A 20632-nucleotide genomic window follows, 5' to 3' on the forward strand; every position below is an offset into this window, starting at 1 on the left:
GCTATAACTATTAATAATAATAACAACAACAACAATAATAATAATAACTTTATTTATACAGCACTTTTTCTTAGACCTGAACTCAAGCCTAAGCTTAAACCGTGAAACAGTAAAATGAACTCATCACTTACTTTACAGAGCCTGAAGTAACAGACAGAGACCAGAGAGCTGCGTATGAAAACATTTATTATAGGCTAATAAGAGATCACATGTATTAACTATTACAGTTCGAAAACAGATGACCCCACTGTTTTAATTAGCATTTGTTTTGTTTCTGACATCAGAACAGAGAGAATTGATCATTCATACATCCAAAACACAAAGAAGGAGACAGTTCTGTCGATAAATAAAGAGTTAACCCTAAAATTCCTACACCTTTTTTTTCTTTTTGGCAAAGTGCTGTATTATTCCAGTAAACTACACAAAAAAAAGCACAAATGTCTAACACTTGGTGAAAAATAAAAATGCCACAAAATATTCTTCACACTTTTTTAAAAAAATAAACAAAAAGAGGAGAAAGGAGATTTTGCTACATCATTCTGTCTGGTTTGTTGAGTCATTATAAAAGCTGTACACGGGCTGGGCGGGTGGTGGCGGCGAGAGCAAACAAGCTTCCTCCGAGTGGTGCATAGTTGGGTTCCGATGTCTGTTTGTGTGTTTTCATTTATTTCGTCCACTCAGGACATTAAAAAAAAAAGAGAGTTCAAGTTCTTCATTGATGCATTGTCATTACAACATTTCAACCTGGAAGGCACGTGATCCACAAATTTCAAGGCATTGAAAAAAAAACATTACAAATCCCTGTTAGTTTGATGATGGAGAGATGAGAACAGAAACTAACACTAAAAATAAAACATTAAAGGCTCCTGACAGCGGGAGGAGACAGATCACCGTCTCCTCCGATCCCTTCTGTCTTTAAGTTTGTCTTTTTCAAAAACGCCGTAGTAACACTAAATAACATTGTCCATGATTGCAAAGCTCGACAGTAGAGAGAGAGAGAGACATTCGAGAAATAAAAGAAAAGCTTAAATACACCAGAGAAAGAGCCACTCCACTATGAGTATAATTATTTACAGCGAACCACACAGACGCCTAACAAACGCGTGTTAGTTAGTTCTTCCTTATTAATGCTACCGTCCCATCAACACGACCACAGACACAAACTGACGTCAGGCTGGAGATTCAGCTTCCAGCCTTAAACTCTTGTTTTCACTCTGTGTTCACACAGCGGGGTCTGTTCCCTAAACTTCAGCTTTAAAATCAAAGTGTTTAATGTTTGAGTAGCTCAGCAGAACTGATAGGTTGGAGACTGTCCCCTGTTTCAGCATCAATCAAGAACGATCTTCAGAAAACTGAGATTTTAGGTTTCAATGTGAGACTCAGTGCTGAAGCCCATTTCTGCCAAGAAAAGAAATGAAATAAATGAAAGTCAGGAATCATAAAAAAAGAAAAAACACTCCATTAACACAAAATTAGGAGAAAATGTCTACAATTTGAGATAATTAAGTCATAAAATGACTTCTTAGCTTAAAAACTATTTGACTTAATAAGAAAATTTTAGATGAATATATCTTCTGTCAAACATTTGAAACATGCATGTATGTATACATATATGTAGTTTGACATGATAAGTCAAAGGTTTAAAAGAGAGTGAATCAAATGTTTGACCTTTTATGTCACAATTATCAGGAGAAACGTCATCATTTTGTCTTATTGTCTTATTAACTGTGACTCAGCGTCTCATCAACGAGACTTAAAAAGCCAGAATTCTGTCTCAGTCTTTGTGTAATAATATTTTTGTCGTTCCTAACGTTTCGTCTTTTCTTTTTTCTGAACGCAGATGTGCTGTGGTGCAGTAGATCCCGTCACTCTGTGAGTCGGATCTTTTCCTTTCTCCTGCAGTGTGGTGACTCGGCCCGAGCTCCACTTTCCCTACAGTGGACATATAAAGAACAGTCCACCATTTCAGAGCGCCGAGACGAGAGCTGCTCACAACTACAAGTTCAACAACTTAAAAAAAAAAAACATCAATATTATAAACTAGTGAAAAGTTAAAGGTCACTGCTACTTTTTTGGTTTAAATATTTTTAAGTTTAACAAAATGTAACTAAGTTAACATGGAAAACAGAATCGTTAAAAAGCATAAAGTACATTTCTAAAACCATGTTAGGTACACGTTAGCAAAAAATATAAACAACACAGAAAAAGACCAACAATTTTCTCTCCATCTTGATGGATTTCCAACAGTCGACTGAGAGTTTTCACAGTCCTGGGACCAGGATAAGTTTCTGAGACACTAAAACTAAAAGTCAATTATTTCTCACAAACATTTTCACGAGGGAAAACTCGCTAAGACAGAGCTGGAAAAGTCTGAGCACGCACAAAGAATCATCAGCCGTCAAGTAAATCTGCATTTTCCTAAAGTGTAAAGGTGATTAGTTGTGACCCTGAGAAGTGGACTGCAGATTCATTTAAGAACAAACAAACAAAATCACTAAAAGAAAAATAATCTTTTTCCATTTTCTTTTTTTCCACCATCGTGACATTAACACAACTCTACAACCATGCAACAGATTGCACACTAACATAACCAAACATACCTAAGCAAGAAACCATAGACGCATATATACCAACTTCATACTGATATGTAATTTGTTTTTTTCTTTTCAAAAAATATTTTGGAAGTTTTTTTTTTTAAATACATTTTTACATTTGTATTCATCTCAAAGCTACCGTTAAAACAAGGCGTTTAGTGATATTTAACCCAGTAATTTTTACCATCTTTTTTTTTTTTCTTTTTCCAAAAAAATATTGTGAAAAGTACTGAATTACAAAGTCAGAGGCAGGTTCAGCCGGCGCCGCAGGACCGCCAACAAGGAGACGCCGCGTTTAACAACAGGACAACACCGCTGGACTGACGAGAGGCAAGATCAGTGAATTTTTGAAATTTTAAGGCAGGAAATTTAGGAAAAATGCCCTCAAATGCTCTACAACAGGAAGTGGTGATGTGTTTTGTGTTTGCATTTATTACTGATGTGTTTTCTTTGTTCTATAGACAACATGAGTCAATGAAGTCAATTCCCCCCGATTTGGGAAGGGAGGGCTCCTCTCTACGACCGACATCAACGATCACAGAGGAAGAAACACAGAAAAACTAAAACTCAGCGTCTACATCTGCAGCAGAGCTGAAAACAGAGTCAAAGGCAAAGCAGCTACAGGAAAGGTTTGGGCTCATAAAACTCTCTGTTCTGTCTCTCAGTTTTCAGTCACTACCCCAGTTTCACAGGAAAACCTGCGAAAGCAGCATGTTCGTGCCTGGGTCGTGAACATGCTGAAGTTAAAATGGGGCAAATGGGTCTTTTTGAAATTTGTTGGTGCAAGTTGCCTTTAGGGCGAAACATGAAATTACTTCCTGTGTTTCCTGTGAAAGGATCCGTTATATGTTTAATGGGTGCTGCTGATTCAGTGTTGTACTTGAGGCAACACGGGCTCAGAATGTTGTGTTTTTCCAAATGTTAAATGTAATAACTGGACAGTGTTTTTCAGACTGGTTGTTTGGACAGATAAAAAAAAAAAAGTGGTGAACCGTCAAAGCAGCTGAGGCGGAGACATCCTGACTGTCCTAGTATGGGTTAAACACTGGATCCTACATTTCCCATAATGCAATCAGCATCTTTCACTCTTCACATAGAGTCTGTAACAGACTTTCTGTTATGAACGTGTAGTCTCTCCACTTTAAGCTTATTTTCTCAGACTTGATAAAGCCACAGCAGATGTTATACAGCTGTTCATGATGAGCAAACTGACTTTGACATGTATAATCTGTGGAATGTCCCTTTAATGGACCGAACTGCGCTCTGTGCTTTCAGCTGTTCCGTTCTCTCGTGTTAGAAACAGACGAAGCAGCAGCGACTGTAACAGCGTCGGATTATTTGAGGGGATTTTTCCTTGTGACTCGTCGACTTCAGACAACACCAGCTGGTTTAAAGTGAACAGGGCTCAGGTTACAGAAACACACCTGTCGGATACTGATGAGCACCACAACACCTCAAGTGTCCGCTGCGTTCGTCACACACGGACTCTGGCAACTTTTTGAGCAAAACTTTGGGCAACTTTTCCTCAAAGCCTTAACACACGAATCCTGCACTGATTAACTGGGAACACACATGCTGCTGCTCTGAAATGTCTCCCGTTTCCTGTCAAGTTGCCCAAAAAGTTGCCAGTGTGTGAGACCTTGCAACGACCTCGGCTGACCGTCCTGCCACCTGCTGTGAACCTGCCACTGAGTAAAGTGACCTACAGCATTGATTCTACACATTAAGTCGTCCATAAAGAACAAGAATAAGAAGAAAAAAAGAAAGAGAAGATGAGGACATCACCGTGACAACTCATCCTCTCCGTGATTGGACAGAAACTGGTCCAACAGAGAGAGAGAACACAACACAGGAGGAGAGGGTCGACCTTTTCTTTTCACATCCCTTCTTCTCAGCATCAGTGTGGAGGAGGACGGATGGATGAAGAGGGGGAGGAGGAGGCAACTGGTCACATGAGCTGATAAAGTGAGAGAAATCACCAGCCATTTTCCCTGTTTCACCGTCCAATCAGAAGTCAGAACAGATCAGGTGTGTAGGTGATGGACTCGATGCTGGTGTTGATTTCTTCATGAGAAAAGAAAAAAAGACAGAGGTGTGTGTGTGTGTGTGTCCAGAGTTAGATTCCCATACTGCTTAGAGGATCAAGGTTGATGATGATGAGGATGATGATGATGATGAAGAAGGTTGCCATGGCCTCAGAAGTTGAGGTGTCTCTGGCTGGGCTGGTGCAGGTGCATGGTGTTGGCCTTCGGGGGGCGCAGCAGGTTGAGGCGTCGCAGGGCGTTGCGGGACAGAGGTTGGGTGTGTTGGGTGGCGTTACCCGACCGCTGTTGCAGGAGGCCGGAGCGGGCGGAGAGTGCTGCAGCGTAGCAGGAGGAGTGGAGGCCGGAGCGACGCTGGACGACTGCCACCTCTGGCCTGCAGGGGGAGACACAGGCAGGAGCACAAAGAGACGCTGACTGACAGGAAACTAACCGTTTTTAAACCAAAGGTCCAATGATAATCATGAGAACTGCACCAAAACAAAAAAAAATCTAAACACAGCTCATCATCCATAACCTAAGTCAGGACCTCACCTGTGGCGGGGGCCATCCAGCGTGCGTCTCGCCTTCTCCTTCCCTCCTGAGGCTGTCGGGGTGCCGGACATGTTACTGGACAAAAAGTCCAGCTCCCGGTCCAGAGAGCGTTGCAAGGGGTCAAGGGTCAGACGAGGGGGGCTGTGGTGGGCGTAGACGGACATGCTGGGGTGCTCGATCAGCAGGTTCTCCAAAGGGCTGGTTTCCAGGAGGACGGGCTGGCTGCTGCGGCCGGTGAAGCAGGGCGGGGGCGTGACAAACCAGCTCTCCTCCAGAGAGCAGGCGTCCAGGCGCAGGAACCCGCTCTCCTCCTCCTCCTCGTCCTCCTCCTCCGCGCCGCCGTCCGGGTCGGTGTCGGCCGTGGAGTTGAGGGAGGTGCAGGAGGCGTAGCGGACGGGGGGGCTGGCCACTGGGGAGGGGACCATCACCAGGTCTTCCTCCTCCTCCTCCTCCTCTTCGTGACCGGCAGTGGATCCAGAGAGGCCATCACCACACTGACTGGAGCAGGCTTCAGCTGCACAGAGAAACAGACGCATTAATAACAGGAAGTGTGATGCATCTTTATTCTGACACCTGTTCCACGGATCCATCCGTCTGGTTTGCTGCTTTCAACATTAATGTCAAACTCTCAGGTTCCACACAGACCCAGTGTAGCACCTGCTTCCTGCCAGCAGGGGGCGCAGCGGCCTGCTGAAGTGGTCCCGTGTAAACAATCATTTTCTTGATGCAGAGCAGCCACAGAGCTGCAGGCAGGCGAGTGAACGGCTCAGCATCACATGTCCAACTGAAACCGCAGCCTGCACACGTTTCTGTTTGTGTGTATGCAAACACGCCTGTGTGCTGCTAAACCTGTCTCACCCGAGCACAGCAGCTTAACCTGCTCACAGACACCTGATCCTTCCCCGTTTCCTCCACAAGAAGCTGCAGAAACAACCGCCGCACATTTTTCTTTACACATCAGTCATCACAGTGACACGGTGCCAACATCCTGCACCGCCACACGTCCAACGCTGCCGTTTGAAAACAGGAGTCTGGACAAAAGCTGCAAGTCAGGCTCTTGTTTTGATCCAACATCGGCTTTTAATGATTCACAGAGACGCAGGAAGTTAGGAGGTGGAGAAGCAACATGATCTGCAGCAGGCAGGCTGGAAGCTAAAAATAACCCTGTGTCTACGAAGCAGACGTCTCTGTTTGATTTCAGTTCTGTTTAAGGACTTGCTCTTTTCTCCAGCAGTCAAATAAAACCTGCAAATGATCTCGCGTCAGTTTTATTGGTCAAACCCTGCAGGTTTGTGTTTTCTGTCCAAACAGCTGCAGGAACGAAGCGACAAGGTTCAGCACCTTCACCAGATTATCTCCCCTGGCCTCTGTGCTCTCACTGTTTACTGCATGTTTCAGTGCGTGTGAGCGAGCGGAGCTGACCTCCGCACGTGACAGGGACACCACCTGGTGGAGGAGTTCACGGAGGAATCCTCGTTTACCCACAGCGGACCTGAGACGCTGCAGAGTGCTGACTCAGCGCCCAGCAGAGGATCTGCAGGACAGCCCTCACTGTCCGCTGCTCTCTTCCTCCAGAGGCTGCAGGCGTTTGCAGACTGAGGAGGTTCAGGGGCGTGGTATCAGCTGAGCAGCTGATCTCTGTAGCGGGACTGAAGCACTGTTGTTCGTGCGGGCCGGCAGTGTTGTGGAGAGACTGGCAGGCTGTGTGTCGGGTTAATGAGGGCAGTGTGGATTATGAACGAACCGGCTGACCTTCCACACAACACAGCCTCCTCTATCAACCACGAAGGCTCAGAGTCTGCAGCTGATTTCACCTTCAACAGGATTTCTTCTTCAACCGCTGGTCTGGTTTCACCAGATCTGCCGGCTGCCCGCCGTGTTTGACAGCGAGATCATTTCCTCCTGCTCACTTTGACACGCGTCACTTTAAAACATTAAAACTACAGCCACACTTGTGTCTCATGCATGAGCTTACGAGAGCCCTGCAGGACTTGTAGCTGTATTTTGCAAAGCGACAAACAAGAAGCTGCAAACATAACTTTTACAACAGGCCCCTGATATTCTCCAAAGCACGAGCATGCAGCTCTGTTCATACGACCCTGGGGGGGTCTACATACAAGGACACGAGCTGTGCAGAGACGTAAAGTGTGATTAGAGCTTTGTTGCTGGGTTTAATTTCTTATTTTCCTCTGAGGAAATGTAGCCTGAGCTTTTGTTGGTCTGATGCAGAACTCAGTGAGGCTCCATGACCAGTTTCTAACTTTACAATGCACCTGGGAGAAACACAACACTGCACCCAGGTGTGTTTGGCTGGAGGGATGTTAGAGGCAGCTCTGTGCCCATACATGTCCACTTCCACAGGCCCAGAATGGGAACCACCAGCATCTATTTTTACATCCTCTGGTTCCTCAGGCGCTTTTGTTTGACCTGTTTACAGGTTGACTACCATAAACTGCCTGATGCCACCCTACCCCCCCCCACCCCAGCCTGAAGTGGATGAACCGGCCTCTGCCCCCCCCCGCCTGAAATATTCACACAGCGGTGGAACCAGAGACGGGTCAAGTCGAGTCGAGACCGGCGACGGGTGAACGGTGGGCCAAACCAAAGCTGTGCCAAGATTCACTCAGAGCCACCTGGAAGTCTCTGCAGTGTGTCATGTTTCTGTATACAGTGTGTGTTACTGTGTGTGTTTCTGTGTGTGTTTCTGACTTGTGGAACTTCTCTGGGTGCCGTGTCTGTTTTGACTGGGATCTTTTTTTGGGGACCTGGGATCTCAGACAGCTCTGGAAACTTGGCTCGACTTCTCCTCAGACCTGACAGTCTAAATTTATACAGTATCATTTCAATCTGCTGCATGTTGGTCTATTTTCTCTCTGCAAACAAAACAAACTCCTTTGTATGAAAAAAAATCTTAACTCAAGATCTGCTTACTAGCTTTTCCCTGAGTTTTCAACCAGTCACATGATCTTTGTCAGATTTTGCTTTTCTCTTCCTTAAACCAAATTTTAAAACAAGTTTCAGGAAGTTACATGATTTGAATCTCATTTAGTGACTTGTTGCACTTCTGACTGACATTTCAGACGTCTTCAAAACAAAGCCACAAAGTGCTTTCTCAATCAGGAGGACTGAGCATAAACAAGGGTTCGTTCTTCACCACCTTCTCATGTGACTTACCCAGGTAGTTGACCAAGATCCAGTCTTCGTCCTCCTCCTCCTCCTCTTTGCTGTCTCCAGGTCGGCTGCATTGACTCAGCTCCTCCACGTCGTCCCCAAACAGAGCGCTGGCGAACCTCTGAAACATCCCTGGACGTCCTGCGAGGGCGTGAGGCTGAGGGAGGAGCTGGAGGAGGCGCGCGGCACGGGGCGACGGCGGGGAAGCGTGGCGGGCACTTTGGTCATCAGCTGCGGGGTTCACGGCAAGAGGAAGGCTCCGGAAAGGTGATAAAGTGCATCAATAAGGTGTGGTCATGGATCATCTGAGGGCCAGCAGACTCAGGCTGGACATCGCTCAACGTCAGGATCAATTCAACACGTACAAAAGTAGAAAAAAGCCCTGAGAGGAGACAAGAACAGGAGAGAATGGTTTAATGGACAGAATCCAGGATTAAACCAGATCTAAACCTGAGAAGGAGAGATTTTTAGGGCTTTATCCCTGGTTTAAGTAAATCAAGTCTCACAGAGGTTAAGTTAGAAGTAGATCAACTCAGAAGTCCTCATTTTTGTTCCTTACAGCTGTAGTAGTTGAAACTTTGGCCACCTGGGGGCAGCAAAACAAGCTAAAACACTTGTGAACTTGTTGCAACCAGGTGCTTATTTCCACACCCAGAAGTTGCAGATCATCACAATCCTTCATCTGGAGCGGCCTCTGAGGCCACCTGACGAGCCTCATCCAGCGTTCCCTCTCTTTTAGCTCTGGGGTTGGTCTCCACCAGCTCCTGAGGGAAATATCTGACTCTTCATCTGCTAAATGCTGCGCCATGTTCAGCTGTTTCTCTGAAAACATCTGCTGCTGCGGCCGAACGCGACGTTATGAGAGCGGTGAGAGTGAAGCAGAGCGGCACAGTAAAATCACTCAGATGAAACATGCTCCATTCCTCTGGCCTGTATCTGAGACCATGTTATTTACAGTGTTATCTACAGTATTGAATTTGCAGTGTATGAGGAGTTTTTGTTCTAAAATAGAATATGGGTCATATGGTGATTCTGAAAGCCAAGTAATTATTGAGTTACCAGTAACCTTATCAACCCCACAGATACTGTAAACACTGTGTACACTCAGCGCTGCGTGACAACGAAACCCTCTCTGCTGGTTCTTTAATACGAAACATTAATGGAGTTTTTTTGTAATCAAATGTTGTGATGTGTTTAATGTCTCCTTCTGCAGATGTTTACAGATGCTGACTTCACCTGCTGAGCATCACGTTCCTTATAAAAGATGTTAGGAAGGAGCCTGACACACAAACCGAAGAGCCTCAGATAAAAGATGTAAACACACACACAGGGCAGGCCTGGCTCATGAGCGTGTATGAGGCTGTAAAGTGAATCACCACCGTAACTGAGGCAGGATTCATTTCCTGTCAGGCCCGATGGAAGCGAGCAGCAGCTGCAGCTTCTTCAGTTATTGATCTGAGGGAGGCGAGCAGAGAGGCGCTGCCCAGTCTGCGTTTTATTCACCAGTAAATAAAGAGATCTGGCTGGCAGCCTGTCTGCTGGTCTGAGTACAGTCTTTCACACTTGGGAAGTATCAGCAGACAGAATAAGAAGTGACCCGTCCCAGTGCAGCTGCTGTATAAAGGAGAAGGGAGGGAGGCCCCCTTTTGGCACAGCATTTGTGGATTGGAGCCAACGACCCAGAGCCCCCCACCGTCCAATTTTACAGTTTTGGTTTGAATGATTTGCTAAACTCTCTCTAAGCAGGGTCCTCCTGCTGTCCAGCCCCAGGTTTCCGATTTTCTTCCCACCGCCTGAACGCGCACTCCGTTCGAATCGAACGCAACAACCTCGCCTGCGATGCGTTCACGACCTCCGGCTCCGGCTCGTATATCTCTGTTGTCATGTTATGACGGGTTAAGAAAAACTAGAAAGCGCTTCTGTTTTCGAGAACAAAAGCCAAACTCCGCCTCTGTAAACATCGAGCAGCTGTGACACAGAAAGAGACAGAAATCAGTTTGAACTGAGTGACTGTCAGTCCGAGGCTGATAATCTGTTCCACCTGTTCGTCTGTTGCTACTATACTACCCCCCCCCCCCCCCACCCACCACCACCACCACCCAACTGGGGCATTTTATGGATAAAGACTAAAAATGGGTGGATGTCTCCTTCTCATTACAATAATCACCAAACACAAAGGAAAGCTGCTCTGCGGCTGATGTTATGGTCGTTAAACAGGCCACTGAGTCACGGCCGCGGCTTTCTGTTGAACGACAACGCAATTAATGCATCTGTTACATCATACTCACATTATTTATTCATCCAAGTTTAAAATAGGTTGTAAGAGGAGCAGACTGTAAAAACAGTTTGGAGGTTACAGGATGACACGCGGAGGTCCCATAAAACCCACCTCACACGCGCTTTAGTTTGCAAACAGGGATTTATACACGCGGCTGTTTCGGCACAAGTAAAATGTACATGTCATATAAAATGGTGTCAGGCAAATTATAAACAGTGCGTCTATATGACTTCTGTTTTTGTTGACTTTGCATGTTGTTTAGTTTTGGCTGCTGTCAATAACTTACGGTTATGTAAGCGACTATAAAAGGTCAGAAAATAAGCTCTTCTTCTGATTAATCGATTGTTTGGTTTATAAAAAAACACTAGCTAAAAATGAGAAATGCTTCAACTTCCCCAGAGCTGAACATGACATCTGCACCATCCAAAACCCCGAAGTGAATTTACAATGATGTAACAGGAGCAGCAAATCCTCGCTAAGAAAAAAGCAGGAAAGGAAGTTGATTTATATTTTTACTCGATAAAGAACAAATTTTCAAATTTATTCTCAAGTACTTTTCTTGTTGATGAACTATTCGATTAATCGGCTAACTCTTTCAGCTCGAATGTGGTTTACCAACCAGCCAGCGGGACAAAAAAGCCAAACTCTTCCAATAATCCTCTGGAGCCGCAGCCTGACGGGTTTGTTGGTTATGCTATAAAAGGGAAGGGGAGGAGGCTGTAATCCTACACCCGCAGGGCAGGACCGCAGAGCCTCCCTCTTAAACTTTTATCTCCTCAAATATATTTTTGAAATAATTTCCAGAAAACACAGGAAACGTCTTCTGTCCTGTCCGAGGAAAAAGACGAAGCACAGCGGAGCGAAAACGGCGATAGCACCGAGAGATTAAGCTAACGCTGCAGCGCAAGTCCAATAAAAACGCATCGTTGATGTTTAATAACGCAACAAAACTTCGTAATAATCGTCAGTTTCTCAAAGTAAAGCGCGTCTCTGCTGCACCGTGGCTGGAAAATGGCATTAGCGTTAGATCCAGAGGCTCCGGAGCCGTTAATGTTCACCGACAGGAAAACAAAGAACTCACCTGCGGCAGAGGCAGAAGATGTAAACCAGTTTCAAACCGTGATCAAAATCCTGAAAACTGAGGTAGACGCGTTACTTTTCGAAAAATAGAAAAACGTGAGGTTTCTTCGCGGAAGAAATAAAATATAAAAAAGGTTAATTCAGGGACTGTACATCGGGAGACACAGTGCGCTGCAGCTTTTTCCTTCAGTCCGTTTCCTCCTCGGCCCCAGACTGCTCCTTCTTTTGTTGTTGTTGTGGAGCCCCAACAGCTGATCGCCGTGACGTACACAAGGACAGCCTATCAGAGGGGACGGGCCTCGAGCAGCCCGACCAATCAAAAAGCGCGGTACGGGCTGTCACCAACCCACGTGACCACCCCCCTTTTAAGGACATGACTGGGCAAAGCGCTGTTGGTTTGGGAGCAATAACAAGGCTGGATCTGCGCCTTTCCCCCAAAAAACAGACAAATACCACACAAACAGAGCCACTTCCGGGTCGAGCTGCAGGATTTCCTGTTTTCTAAGTGTCCACACTCCCTATTACTATCAGCGCTGTAAAGTCGGCAAACACAGCAACTGGAAGTTTTCACCTTAAATCAGAGGACGGCTGAGTCCGATCCCTGTCGTCCTCTCATGGAGACGCTCAGGCTGAAGTCCTCTCACACGGGGACATCACTCAGACACTGTTATGTAACATCTGTCAGCTGATGGATGAGATTCATGAGGGAAAACTCACATTTTCAGCTGTGTTTCTGATGCTGGTGGATTCCTGAGCCTCCGCTGGGTTAAACTGAAGTTGTTTATAAAACGGTTTTATTATCAGGAAACAACTTTTTAATGAGCTAAACTGATCAACAGCCGAACTGTATTTCATTAGTTTATACACTAACATCGCAGTGACCAGCCACTGTGTCAAAGGTGGTTCAACAGTTTGAGGAAATAAACTTATTCCCAGCACTGCAATCAAAAAATAATGTCTGTTTGTGCACAGATTAAACCAGTTACATGTTAGTGTCCATCCAACCATCAGCTGTCTACACCTGGGCTACACCTGGACAGGTGTGGTTCCTGAAACACTTTGTGTGTTTTTTGCAGGTTTGGGGGGATTTTGAGTCTGTGATCATTTCTGCGTCTCTTCGTGGTCGATTCGAGGTCCTTTGTTTCAGAAATAGTCAGATTACTGAACCAAACTGTGATGGAGGAAGTGAATAATTAAAATCTTGAATAAACTCTACTTGTATATACTGTTAGAGAGTTTAATCTATGACAAATCCTCATGTTTTATAGGGTCTTAATATTTTTTCCATGCAAAAATCTTATTTGTAAAGTAACTGTCAGAGGAAAGCTGTGGGCTAAAACTATGAAAATAAAATATAGAAGTAAAATCTGCCTCCAATCTGAGTGAATGTGCTTAGATTCTTTACACTGCTGCTACAACTCAACTCAGGACTTGCTGTTGTTGGATTTACTGATCATCCCCTCCTCCATCTGCGAGCTGTGACCTTTAACCTCCTAACGGCTGCTCACTCAGATCACTGCAGACTGGAGCTGGTCTGAATCAGAGCATCAGCTAAAAGTCCAAAATGTTGAACACAAACTGCTGCATCGGGTCACGCCTGGGACTCTGGCAGGTGTTCATCTACCTGCTGATGGGGTTTGAAATGAAACGCAGTCATGAAGAGGAGACAGACGGGCTCATGGACGCTGTGTGTCTGTCTGCTGACGGTGGCAGGTACGAGGAGTCTCTGCCGACACTGTCATTCTGCAGATTCTTGTCTCAGCTTGTTTATTCTTCTGACAGCAGACATTACGCGCGATGACTGACTGACTGTAACTCAGGAGGAATGCTGATCATCTTCTAACACTCAGACACCTGACGAGTCGACAGGCTGGACACATGGTTCCACTGTCAGAAGTCTGAAATCCACTCATCGAGCTCCTTATCAGGAGCTCCACACTGACACTGGGTCCTTCCTCCCTTTGCTCTCATTAACTCAACCAGATGCTGGAAACCTTCCTCTGAGACTCTGCTCCATGTTGACTTGTTGATTTCTGCCACTGAAGTTCACTGAACTCACTTTAGCTTTGTGACTGGGACCAATATCCTGCTGGAAGGAGCCACAAGACGATGGTGAGCTGTGGCCATGAAGGGACGAATGTGGTCAGCAACACTCAGACTGTACCCCTGACCTCTGACCTCTCTCATCACCAAGGTGTTTCCGTCCTCAGAACTGCTCAACTGCAGGTGTACAGGTGTTCCTGATGAAGTGCTGGGTGAGTATAGGAGCCATGAAATGTATTTTCATTATATGGCCATAAGTATGTAGACAGATCTTCTTCACATCCATGAACCCAGCTGAATACAGGCCGGATTGTGGCTGAGTTTTCGGCTGTTGGAGGGTTTCCACGTGTTGTTTCGTGGTGTGAGGGTCACAGTTTCTCTGTTGTTCTTGTCTGACATTTCTCTTCTTTCATCATATCCATTCCTGTATGTTTACACTTTTAAAATATTCTTGCCTTCTTTTATAACCTTGACTATCTTGTCTTTCTTATTTGATGTTTCCAGCCGCCTGCAGTGTTTTAAACTCTGGATGTTTAGACAGGCTGAGTTACACCTCAGTGTGAAATGTGCTGCTACAATAAAACTGGATTTGACTATTGGACCTGAAGGGACAGGGGCTGTTTTTACAGGATGGGCTCTTTAATATTTACAGTACCTCTTAAAGGTGTATGAACATTTGAGACCTGTGCCCCACATTCTTCTCCTTCAAATCCCAAACACACAGGATTTCTCTTTGTTAAACTGATGTGGTTTTTGTTTGTTTGTTTGTTTGTTTGTTTGTTTGTTTCTTGTCAGGTAAAAGATTAGAGAAGTATTCTTTCCTGGTGCATGTTAGCTGTAAAACAAACAAACAAAAAAATACAGCCTGGTTGTTCCATGAGGTGCAGGTGATGTTAGCCTGTGGAGACACTAACATTAATGTTAGCTGTCATGGCTCAGAGACAAAGAGGAAAAGTTCAAATGGCTAACCTTTATTAAAAGGTAGCTCAGGTGAGAGCAGGTAAAGGCCCAGTGTGAGATGAAGTCAGTGAGCAGCAGGAACAACAGACAATCGAGTGCAAGAGGAAGTGGAACAGCACATACACCAGGGAGCTAATGAGGGGATGGGTGGACAGGTGAGCAGGTGGGCATGGGCGGATTCAGGTGAGAGGAAAAGCGGGAAGGGCCGGGGTTACTCTGAGATGGCAGAGCTAACATGTGTCGGACGTTGGGTGTTTGTGTAGAGCTGCTTCACTGTCGTTCTCGTCTTTAACTGACAGAAAAAGTGTGACTGGTTCAGGCCAACAGACACACGCTGTACACAGCTGTGGAAAAACACACAGAGAAGCAGGACACAGGGCAACATGTTACCCTACATTTTTCCATTCCCAAATAACAAGGTCCTACCTGTACTTTTCTCACATCACAACACTGATAAGACGTCCTCCACCGCTCCCTTCCTGTTTTTTTTCCTTCCATGCTCTGTTACATCACCACCGCTTCACCTCCATTGTACTCTAACCTGCTGCCTGAGACCAGATCCAGAACAGGACGCCGGTTACTGGAATAACTGGGAAATGTCCTGGATAAAAACAGGGAATAAAAAAGGAAAGAAATCTAGAAAGCTTTGATGTTTACATGAATTCTTTATTGACTGAAACAAGTGAATTTCTTCCTTTACAGAGCAAACTGAGGACATGTTAGATCTGCTCCTCAGTCTGCGCCTGCACCCACGAGAAAACAGAGCTACAACACATCAGTGATTCTCACTGTTACACTGGGTGACATGTTCCTTTATCAACACCAACACACAGACTGTAGTTTACTGTCACTCAGTCCCACACACACACACACACACACACACACAGTCCTGCCTCTGAGCTAGACATGAAATTCAGTAATAAAAGCCCAGGGGCCCCCGGGCTCAGGGGGTCCTGGGCTCTGAGGCCGTGCTGGTTCCTGTTCTCCATGTTCCACCATCTTTTGTTAAACAGAGCCCAGTGGAGTCTCTGGGTTGAAGCCTCAGGTTCATATTCTTTAATATAAACTCAGATAGCTGGAATCTTATCTTTCTCATTAAGCGATACTCCAGCACTGCAAGGTGTTCAGAGCTGTGTGTGTGTGTGTGTGTTAGTGGGAGTGTCGTGAACTAAACGTCCTGCTTGCCAACATAATAACATAATAAGCGGCCGCTGATGCACATCACATCCACCCATCACAGCAATGCACAGTCGCCTTCCTGCTGCCGCGTCTTTACATAATCTGGCTAATGTTTACTATCAGCGTTGCACAATAACGTCCCCTCTGATCGCTGCACGGGTCAACGACCTCGCGTCGCTGCTGGCACTGAAGACCGGGGGAATAACATGGCGTGGAGCGGGCCGAGGATGGTTCTGGAAAAGTTTCAGAACCATCTGCTCTCAGCATCAGGTGATAACGAGCCTGCGTTACGCCGGTCGAGTGATAGTTAAGTGGTTCAAACAAACTAAAGCGGGTGTAGCTGATACGAACAGTGACACTCGGAGGTGGAGGTGGAGTGTTTCCGAAAACTATTCCACCATCTGACAAGTACTTCTGCTGTAGTATCCTGACACACTCCTGATCAGTGCTGTACGCTCCACACACCAGGAGGAAGAAGTACTCAGCAGTACCCGGCAGTACCCGGCAGTACTCAGCAGTACTCAGCAGTACCCAGCAGTACTCAGCAGTACTCAGCAGTACCCAGCAGTACTCGGCAGTACCCGGCAGTACTCAGCAGTACTCAGCAGTACCCAGCAGTACTCAGCAGTACCCGGCAGTACTCAGCAGTACCCGGCAGTACTCGGCAGTACTCAGCAGTACCCAGCAGTACTCGGCAGTACTCAGCAGTATTCAGCAGTACCCAGCAGTACTCAGCAGTATTCAGCAGTACCCAGCAGTACTCGGCAGTAGCCTACTCAGCAGTACTTAACTGACTCTCACTGTCAAACTTTTTCTTAACGCGTCAGGTTTTCATGTTTAGGTCTCCGCAGACTCGTAAACACAAACGCTGCCTCTCGGGCCGTTTCCAGTCGGCTGTGTCTCCTCCAGCTGTTGACTGTTGCCACGGTGACGGGTCGAGTCAAGCGGTTCGTCGTGTCGTAAACATGCAGAGAGGAATGTGGGCCAGGCCGCGGTAACACACTGACCTCTGCGGTGTGACAGTTCGCACACGCACTGTACAGGCCTGTACACACGAGGAGCGTCTGTTGACCTTTGTTCTCTCTGAGCCTGAGGGAAAAAAAACACAAACAACTCTGACAAAGTTAAAAACAAAGTCGTGAGTCTCTTCTTGCAGGAGAAAATGATCAATAATCAATAAAATATGTCTGTGCTGTCTTTAGATTAAAAACAATGTTAAAGTTCATAAATGTTAAGTGTTAAAAAGTGTAAAAATGTAAAAGATATATATTTTTTCTTTAGTTCATGAAATTTGTGTTGGAGTGAGTGTTCGGTTCTTTTCTTGGTTTTTGAAAACTGCAACAGAGTGAGCGCTCTTCTTGTTTATATGGTAACCGGCATCTTTGCCGCTCCGCTCGGTTACGTTACCTGAGTGAACGGAAATCACGGTAACGGAGAGTCGCGCTGTTAAAGTCGGTGAATGTGTTCACACACGCTTCAGCCTGTGAGTGTTATTGTGTGTAGTTGTAAGTGGTTCGTTTAGCGTGTTGTGTTTGTAGCATTTTATGTTAGCGGCTAACTCGCATATTGTTTAGCTTAGCTAGCTTGCTAGCTCCATTTTATTTTGCAAATGTTCTGTTTTTTTTTTTTTTTGTGCGGATACTGATTTGCGTTGTTTTCTCTGTTGTATTTCAGTTTGACAGCGTGTGTCTGTGACCAGGAAGTCGCCTCGCATTCGTCGTTTGATGTTAGCTGGCTGTCTAGCCTCGGGAGGGCACACCTGGTGAGGGCACACCTGGTGAGGGCAGCGCAGTGTCTGTCAGCCGCTCAGACTCACAGGGCCGCGGCGGTAAAACAGCGCGACGACTTGGTGCAACAAACGCTGAGCTAACAGGTGAGCTACACGTGCAAACTGTGAAATGTGTCAACAAACAAACAAGCAAGCAATTCAGCATCAATGAAGGATAAAGTTTCCAATAATAAATAACTGATAAATATTCACTGGGGTTTAAATGGAGCAGTTTCTGTGTTGGGAATTCGTCTGGAAGTCAATGATAAACTGAGATACCAGTGTCTGAACTTTGTGTCTGTTTTTCTGAAATTAGAACCAAACTACACGACTCTTTCCTGGAAACTTTCAGGAAAGGATTAGAAAATAACAGACCTGTGAAATTAAACATTACCCTTTTTTAAAAAAAAAAAGAGATTATAGAAGCTTCAGGAAGTTTGTGGAGGAGCTGATTTGTTTGTCAGGAAATCTGTGAAGCATCGACTGATATTTTTCCTCATTGCATCAGATGTTTTGTGGTGTAAGCTGACTCGGCTGAACTGGACTGGAGTGCAGGTTTTAAAAATACCAAGATCAGGGCGTTTTTCTGTTTTGTATCATGGTGAAATTACAAAAAGTGATAAGATCAACCAATGATTGATGAGTAGTTGTGGTCCTACAGTCGTACACAAAGTTAGTTTTAGCAGAGACACAAAAGCAGCAACTGCATCTAACACCTGAGGGATGAGCTGGAACGCAGACTGAGAGCCAGACCTCATCACCAGCATCAGTACTGGACCCCAGTGATGCTCCGTCCATGCAGCAGGTTCAACATCTGGTGGACAGACTGAAACCAGAAGAGCAGAGGCGAGACATTGGAACGACATGTTCAACGGTCATATACAGCTGAAACATCAAGGTCCACATACTTCTGGCCAGGTAGAGAATACAGCACTGATCTTACAGATGGACAGAGTGGACCATGATGTCTTCACAGTGTGGACTGTCCTCACACACTCAAGTCAGTGGGAAAACTGAAAAATGACATCCTCCTCCTGAGTTGCATCAGCTAACCGGGAGGCGGGACGAAGAGCAGAGTCAGCAGGCCATTGGCTGAGCGTCCTGTCAGCTGGCTGCTCTCCAGCCCTCAGCTCATAAAGCCAGTTAATAATAGCGGTGAAGTCATAAAACGCAGCCGGTTTCCTTTCTCCATCAAAATAACTTGAGGAAAACGCAGGAAGAAAGTGAGTCAGTGTATGAGAGGAGATCCACCAGTTAAACAACTGGTTCGACACATCCCACCATTCAACAAGCAACAAAACCAAGTGTGAACATACAGCATGAAAGCAGCAGCACAAAGCATTAACCTCTGAACCCTGCAGGTCACTGCATGTCTGAAGTGGGAACGCCACACTCTGATCAGCTGAAGCGCTGAGGAAACCTCTGCCTAACGTGCTGCTGGTGCTCAGCGTGCTGCCAGAGCAGCTCTGACCCGAGCCCTGACGCCTCCCTGTGGTATATGACACAGGACATCAGCAGCACATCCTTTCAGAGCTGTAAGCCGTGAGGTGGAGTCGCCTCTGATTGGACTTTTTGTTCCAGCACATCCCACAGATGCTCAATCAGATTGTGATCTGGACAATTTGGATGCCAGGGCAACGCCCTGAACTCATCATCGCGCTCCTCAAACCACCACATCTTTATTTTATTTTATTTTTAACATGCAGCTGAAGCTCTCCTCTGTTTTGGAAGACTTTAGTCTGGAGAGGAAACAGTCATCAGATGCTTTCCTAAGCTCCTGTCAGGGTGAATCACTGGAAAAGTGAACGTGGCTGATAAAAGACGGGATAACGACACAGAGAGAAACCTTTGGAGAGAAGTGGATGTTCGGGGCTTTAGAGCAGCACATTTCTCCACAGAGACGTCAACAGAAATTTGCTCGGATGATTCCTGATGGAAGGAGGATGTGGGAAAAAAAGAAAAAACCAGGGAGGAGACTTCCCGCCTGAGGACAGCTGAGTGTCCACCAAACACTAAGACCGTGGTCAGGCTGAAAACAGTGTGCACTGAGGAAATGTCTGGTGATGTGTTCATGTGTTCCCCGTGTGACGCCTGATGAGATTACATCACATGGTGTTGAACCAGGTTTGAAACCCGCGCCGGGAGCTGAGGAGGAAACAGCAGCAGAGCTCATTTAGAACCTGAGGAACTAAGGTGGGACGTCAGCGTTCCCACCTGGTCCTCTGGTTCACGTCTCCTCTGTCCGCTGGTTCACGTCTCCTCTGTCCGCTGGTTCACGTCTCCTCTGTCTGCTGCTTGAAATGGAAATTAGTTTTTAACTCATTAGTCAGAGTGTTTCCATCCACCTGTTTTTTATGTGCATTTTCAGTTTGCTCATAAAAACCAGTGGAAATGTGAAAAGGCTGAGGTGGAAAAGTCGTGTGGATAAAGATCCGAAGTCAAACAGACAGACGTCCGCAAATCATGTGACTTAGACGAAAACTTCGGATATGTGTGGAGCTCACACGCACTCATGAGTTTTACTTTGGTGATTTCCTGGAAATTCCGTTAAAATTTGAACCAAATTTGAGGACAGCAGACTCTCTCAGTCCACCTCAGTGAAACTCGTCCAGTTACTACACGGACCACGAGAGGTGAGAGTGTTTTGTTAAATCCAGTAGACCCTGCCTGGTGGTCTGCTGGATTTGAGTCCTGACTCGGGACCAGAAACCAAAATGAAAAACCAAAATCCAAAGTGAGTTTCGTTCTTTTCATTCACAGCAGCTGTAAGAAAAACAGACGCAAACCCCAAACTGAAGCAACGGACACAGAACGAAGGGTCAGAGTCAGAGTTTTGTTCACGGTGTCAACAAAGACACACAGATAAACTGGACTCAAACCTCAGACCTGGCAGGAAGAACGGTCAGAAGAAAATCTGAGCCCGGCTCCTTCTGAGCCTGCGGTTTACAAAGCAGGGCTGCCTGAGGATTACTAACAGGATTAC

The 20632-nt window shown here is 45.8% G+C and overlaps 1 protein-coding gene and 1 long non-coding RNA gene across 2 annotated transcripts; one reads left to right on the plus strand and one right to left on the minus strand.

Annotated features, from left to right (window-relative positions):
- Positions 1-169: 169 nt before the first annotated feature.
- tp53inp1 (tumor protein p53 inducible nuclear protein 1) lies at positions 170-11970 on the minus strand. The gene is given in 5 exon segments (XM_041044580.1): positions 170-5012; positions 5171-5684; positions 8345-8507; positions 8510-8723; positions 11701-11970. Coding segments are annotated over 4 exon segments (960 nt in total). The 5' UTR covers positions 8570-8723; positions 11701-11970; the 3' UTR covers positions 170-4789.
- Positions 11971-17297: 5327 nt separating this feature from the next.
- On the plus strand, positions 17298-17784 carry LOC121186235. Its single transcript, XR_005894420.1, has 2 exons — positions 17298-17364; positions 17556-17784. It is a non-coding gene; the product is annotated as an uncharacterized LOC121186235 (long non-coding RNA).
- The last annotated feature ends 2848 nt before the right edge of the window (positions 17785-20632 follow it).

This window comes from Toxotes jaculatrix, chromosome 8, assembly GCF_017976425.1.
Source record: "Toxotes jaculatrix isolate fToxJac2 chromosome 8, fToxJac2.pri, whole genome shotgun sequence".
Taxonomy (NCBI): domain Eukaryota; kingdom Metazoa; phylum Chordata; class Actinopteri; family Toxotidae; genus Toxotes; species Toxotes jaculatrix.